This window comes from Chiloscyllium punctatum, chromosome 25 (genome assembly GCF_047496795.1).
Source record: "Chiloscyllium punctatum isolate Juve2018m chromosome 25, sChiPun1.3, whole genome shotgun sequence".
In the NCBI taxonomy this organism is placed as follows: domain Eukaryota; kingdom Metazoa; phylum Chordata; class Chondrichthyes; order Orectolobiformes; family Hemiscylliidae; genus Chiloscyllium; species Chiloscyllium punctatum.
In genome coordinates this window covers 27,357,439-27,363,438 of record NC_092763.1, presented here as the reverse complement: position 1 = coordinate 27,363,438, position 6,000 = coordinate 27,357,439, and the positions used below count along the sequence as shown (strand labels likewise).

The following is a 6,000-nucleotide window of genomic DNA, read 5'->3' as shown; positions in this document are numbered from 1 at the left end:
CCGGAACATCCAGTAGCTATTCCTGCCCCTATGATAGCCAAGTCTCCATAATGGCCACACAACATCGTAGCTCCAAGTACTGATCATGCTCTAAATTCATCACCCTTATTCCTGACACTTCTTGCGTTAAAATAGACACACTTCATCGCATCACACTGGCTGTAACTTTGCCCTTTCACTGTCATTCTTCCTCACACACTCTTTGCACACTGTATTTTCCTGTTTACCAGCTACCCCATCCTCTGATCCATAGCTCTGGTTCCCATGCCCCTGCCAAACTACTTTAAACCTTCCCAAAGAGCTCTGGCAAACCTCCTGCCTAGGATATTGGTGCCCCTCCAGTTCAGGTGCAACCCATCCCACCTTGTACAGGTCCCACCTTCTGGAGAAGGTATCCCAATGATCCACATATCTGAAGCCCTCTCTCGTACATCAGCCCCACAGCCACGTATTCAGCTGCACTCACTCTCTATTTCTAGCTTCACTAGCACGTAGTACCAGTACAAATCCTAAGATTACTACTCTGCACGTCCTGACTTTTAGCTTCCAATCTAACTCCCTATATTCACTTTTCAGGTCCTCACCACTTTTCCTATCTATGTCATTGATACTGATAAGTACCACAATTCCTGGCTGCTCCCCCTCCCCCTTAAGAATCCAGTAGACTCGATCCGGGGCACCCGGGAGGCAACATACCATCCAGAAATCTCGTTCACAACCACAGAATCTCCTGTCCATTCCTCTAACAATTGAATCTTCGATATGTTGAAGCCATTTGATGTAACATTGTTGTGTATTGATGCAGTGTGATGTAACAGAGTTGTATATTGAAGGGTTGTGATATTACAGTGTTTTATATATAATAGCGGTGATATATAAGATTGCTGTCTTGTAAAGCAGTGTGGTAGAATTCTGCAAATGAAACAGATGAAATATACCTTTTTTTAATTGAAGTAGTGTGATGAAATGGTGGGTTGCATGTTATAGCAGTGTTATCTACCAGAGTCTAAAATAGAAATTACTGGAAAAACTCAGCAGGTCTGGGAACACCTGTGGAGAGAAATCAAAATTAACGTTTTGGGTCCAGTGACACTTTGTCAAAACTGATTATGTGTCACAGTATTGTATATACAGCTTGATATGCCTTCCATTTTTTATTATATAAAATCAGCATGATATTACATTGTGCTAATTTGTTGAAGCAATATGTTGTATTAATATAAACTGTGTGAATTATTCTTGTTACCACGAAAAAGGCTGATATGAGTGCTACCTGTGTGTGATATTTGACATTGTTATTGCATAAGAGAGTTCTCATCTTGAAGCCCTGTAGAAGAAATGAGGTGATTTTTTTTTGTTTAATATAAAAGACCATTCTCACATTGCTGGCTTGACAATGAATGTGCTCTCCCAGGAGGGAGTCTCGCCCACTTGAACATCTATTTGGAAATGTGTTTGCCTCGTGGTCCTCGATTTGCTGGCTATTTTTGTTTAAATAATGTTCAGATAACATAACTTCAGTGGACACGCTGAGGGCTGCGGCGTGAGTCTCCCACTGAGCAGAGCTGGGCAGTCCTGAGCTCGGACACTCCACGCGGAAGGGTTCTGGTTGAAGTGATTATTTCAGCAGGCAAATGGTGACAGCGAAACTGCAAAATGCACCTGAAAGAGACAGTGTCAGGAGCCTGTAGCCCCGGGAGCTGAGCTGCAGCTCAGAGACAGGCTAACTCCAGACAGGCTTCACCCACCCAAAAAAAACATGAACCCTCTGAATTTTCTGGAAGCATCTCAGTGACGGGATCGCGACATTGTAAAAAAAAACGTACACACCAGACAACGTCAGGCGGAGAAATGCAGAGAACGGAGAGGCGTGGAACCTTGGGTCCTCATATAGAAAAGGGGGGGGGGTGGACAGAGAGAGCTGGGGACTAGAAGTGGGAAGTACCAAGGCAAGAATTAAGGGCAACTGGGAATTCAGAAAAAAGAATTGACATTATTTGAAGTGTGACACTGAGATTCCAACATTTCAAAGCCGAGCGGCATCTGTGACTCTAAGTAATGTATGCAGGAAGAAATCCCACATTGCTGCTTCTGCTACTGAGGGAAACTTGTTTTCTCTGGTGAATACTGAAGGGTGAGCAGTGCTGTGGCAGGGACTGTGGCGGCTGGCATCTCCAGGTGTTGTCTGCTCTGAACTTGGAGCTGCCCAGGCTCTTCTCACTTGTTGAGACTCCAAGGAGTGTGTGCCGGCCCGTGGACCCAGGTCAGAGATGTCCTCGAAACTTTTCGTCCTCCTTTTCCTCCAGTCGGCCATCCACGCGAGGTGAGTTATCCTGGTGCATGTGCGAGGTGTCCGTCAGCCTTATCCTGTTCCCTGATCCCATTCCCATTCGTCTAACTTTCCCTGAATATTGTGATCGTGTCTTGAGTCTCCAAGCCTTATTCCCCCCACCAACCCTCTCTCTCTGGGTGCCACGTTCCTGTGTGATTTCCCGGAATCTAATGTCGAAGAACCTTCACAGCAGCGGCGGGCTGCTCCACTTCAAGGGATGGAGCTCTTAAAGGGGCAGGCACCTCTACAGGGTCAGCCGAGGGTCGGTGGAGTGCAGGTTGAAGTCTGATTACCTGCGCTGTCTGCCCTCCCTTCAACAATGCTGAGCTCTTCACTTAAATGGAGCAACAAAACCCAGCCAATAATTTAATGTTGTGGTGGCTCTGGAGCGACTAAACTCTAATTTGAATCCTTGAGCCTAGCTGAGGTGTGATTATAATGGCCGTGTCAACCAATTTCAGGAACTTCAGGCCGTCTATGCTTCTTGGCTGTGAGAATCTGGAGGAAGATAAAATCATAGAAAAGTGCTAAATCAAGAATGTGGCAGTGATTTGTCTTCGAAAGAGCTACCCAATTGGTCACACTACACTTGCCCTTCCTCCATTTCCCTGCAATTCTTTCCCTTTCAATGAGATATCCAGATCCTTTTTCATCATTATTATTGAATCTGCCCTCTCAGGCAGTGTATTCCACATTATAACAACTCACTCAATATCAAATGCTACCAATCTGCCCTCTAGATTGGTTATTTAGCACCTACTGTCTGTGCCCTTTGTCTTCTGCTGTGGAAATAGGCTCTCATCATTCACTCTGTCAAAAACACCTCTCAGTTTTGAACATCTCCAGTAAATCCCTCCTTAACCACTTCCACTCAGAAATCATCCCTCAGTTTATCAGTGATGTGATGTACCTATTATAAAGTGTAGTCTGCTCGCAGTGTGAGCTCGCCGGCTTGTGTTCCCTCATTCATCACTCTGCAGCTTAAAGCTTTATGAGTGCCAGGTTTGAATGATTTTGGACAAAGAATGACTTACGTTCAGGGATTTCTCTTAATCTTTCATGGAATGTGAACATAGTTGGCAAGATCAGGATTTGTTGTCCATCCCTAATTGCCCTTGGATTGAGTAGCTTATTAGGTCATTTCAGAGATCAGCTAAGATTCAATCACATTGCTGAGGGTCTGGAGTCACTCTTGTAGGCCAGACCAAGAAAGACGGCAGATTTCCTTCCCTAAGTGACATTAGTGAACCAGATAAGTTTTTCTAATGATGGTTTCATGGTGATCATCAGTGAAGTTAGTTTTATATTCCAGATTTGTTATTTGGATTCAGAATTCAACACGCTGCCGTGGAACAGCACTAGGGCTCGAAACTGATCCAGTGACATGACCACGACACCCGAATTCCTGGAATCATATGAAAACTTTGTGATCAGAGCTCATTGATAACACAAGAGAGAGATGCTTATGATCAATGATGATGGGAGATCTCTTGTGATCAGGGCTCTGTAATGATAGGATAATGGACGACTCTGATGATTCATGTTGTTTTACTAAACAATCTTAAATGGCATGTGTGTGAGAGAGAGATGCAAGTGTGTGTGCATGTGATGCGAGTGTGTGAGTGTGTATATATGCATGTGTATGCACGTGATAGAATAAAGAATACAGCACAGGAACAGGCCATTCAGACCTCCAAGCCTTGTGCTGAAACATTTTAAAATGCTCTTCCATGTTAAAATTGTCTTCACTTGCAGGATCTGTATCTCTTTTTTTCCTTTCTATTCATGTATTTGGTGTTTCTTGTTAGCGTATGACTGTGTGTGATGTGTGTATATGATGTTAGCATTAGTGTTTGACTACATGTTTGTGTGTGTATGTATGTATGTGTGCAAGTGTAAGTATCCATGCATGTGCTTGTGTATACTATACATGAAAGTGTATGTGTGTGTCTGGGCGGAGGCACTGCAAATGGAATTAAGCATTTATTTTGAAATAGTTACTGAGCAAAATGTAAGGACCTGTGTCATGGTGACATCAGATCACCTGGAACTAAGCCTGGTTCCAGATAATGGCCTCTCTTAAAATTCTTTACACTCAATTATCTTTGATAAAGCCTATTGATGTTCACTCACCTCAGTGTAGACCTGATCTTACTACATGGTGGGAATGGTGGCGAGACCCATAAACCTGTTGCCCAGTGATCCCGGTAAAGAAGGAGCTCAGATCTGATTGCAGAAAGGCTGAGGACTCTTGAAGTGGACCCAGAAACAGGACAGGGCAATGGGCAAAGACCTATGATACAAGATCTGCTTAGGCAGCCCACTGCAGACAAGTAAATCCTGCGCAGTGCTGTGTAAGTGTTGGAAAAGCCAACAGCAGGGGACACAGCAAGCTGCAAGAAAATCAGTCACCCAAGGTGAGCAATAAATTTCTGTAGATTGGCACCTTACAGAGATGGGAAAAGAAGGAGAATTCAGAATGACTGCCAGCAGAATGTGCACAATGAAACAGGATGCAGCCATTGCCAGGGAGTTCTGCTCTAGTATTCTTGATAGACAAGCAGGAGGTTGGAAGAGCATAACAAGCCAGGCAGCATTAGGAGGTGGCCAAGTCAATGTTTCGGTGTAACCCTCCTTTAGGACTGGTATTCTTGAGACATAAGTGCCAAGAAAGGGATCATTTCAGTGCTGGATCAGTGGCATAGAAAATTCCAAACAGATGACAGCAGTCTGCAAGTGGTCAAGCTTTAGAAGATGCTAAGGAGCTGGTCAGAGGCTAGGAATACTGCGGCAAGTAACTCACGTCCTGATTCTCCAAAGCCTGCCCACTGTTTACAAGCAGCAAGTCAGGAATGTGATGGAATACTTTCCCACTTGCTTGGATGGGTGCAGCTCCAACTACAGCCAAGAGACTTGATACCATTCAGGACAAAACAGCCCACTTGCACAGCACCATATCCACAAGCTTTCACTCTCTCTATTATCAATGCTCATTAGGTAGAAACTAGAATTAGTAATTTAGAGACTAAGGATCTAGAATTAAGAGTCTAATGATGACCACAAAACCTTGTCAATTGTCAGAAAAACCCATCTGCTTCACTAATATCCTTTATGGAAGGAAACTCGCATCCTAACCTAAAGCAATATCAGAGATTCCCTACAGTGTGGAAGCAGGCCATTTGGTCCAACAAGTCCACACTGAACCACTGAAGAGTAACTCACATAAACCCAGTCCCCTACTCTATTACTCGAGATTTCCCCTGACTAACGCACCTAACCTACACATCCCTGAACACTCTGGGCAGTTTAGCACGGTCAATTCACCTAACCTGCACATCTTCAGATTGTGGGAGGAAACCAGAGCACCTGGCGAAAACCAACACAGACCCATGGAGAATGCGCAAACTCCACTGACAGTCGCCCAAGGCTGAAATTGAACCCAGGTCCCTGGCGCTGTGAGGCAGCAGTGCTAACCACTGAACCAGCGTGCCATCAGTATGGTTGACTGTTAACTGCCTGTGAGGTAATAATTAATGGGCGATAAATGTTGGCCCAACCAGTGACACCCCCATCCTTCAAATATGTAAACAAAGGATGACTTCATGTTGCGAGATCTGCACTGCAGGATTTAAGCTGTCCTGACTTGTCAGACCCACAAGGTATGTTCC

The 6,000-nt window shown here is 44.5% G+C and overlaps 1 protein-coding gene across 2 annotated transcripts in view; it reads left to right on the top strand.

The window, feature by feature from the left end:
- Nucleotides 1-1,624: 1,624 nt before the first annotated feature.
- The window catches only part of LOC140495784 (gamma-aminobutyric acid receptor subunit gamma-4-like), a 219,869-nt gene continuing 215,493 nt past the window's right edge, over nucleotides 1,625-6,000 (top strand). Inside the window, exon 1 of one of the 2 annotated variants that reach the window (XM_072594887.1) lies at nucleotides 1,625-2,323. In XM_072594887.1, coding sequence (XP_072450988.1) covers nucleotides 2,271-2,323 — 53 coding nt within the window. In that variant the 5' untranslated portion in view covers nucleotides 1,625-2,270. The remainder of the gene's footprint in view (nucleotides 2,324-6,000) is intronic. The other variant, XM_072594886.1, reaches the window with a different exon arrangement.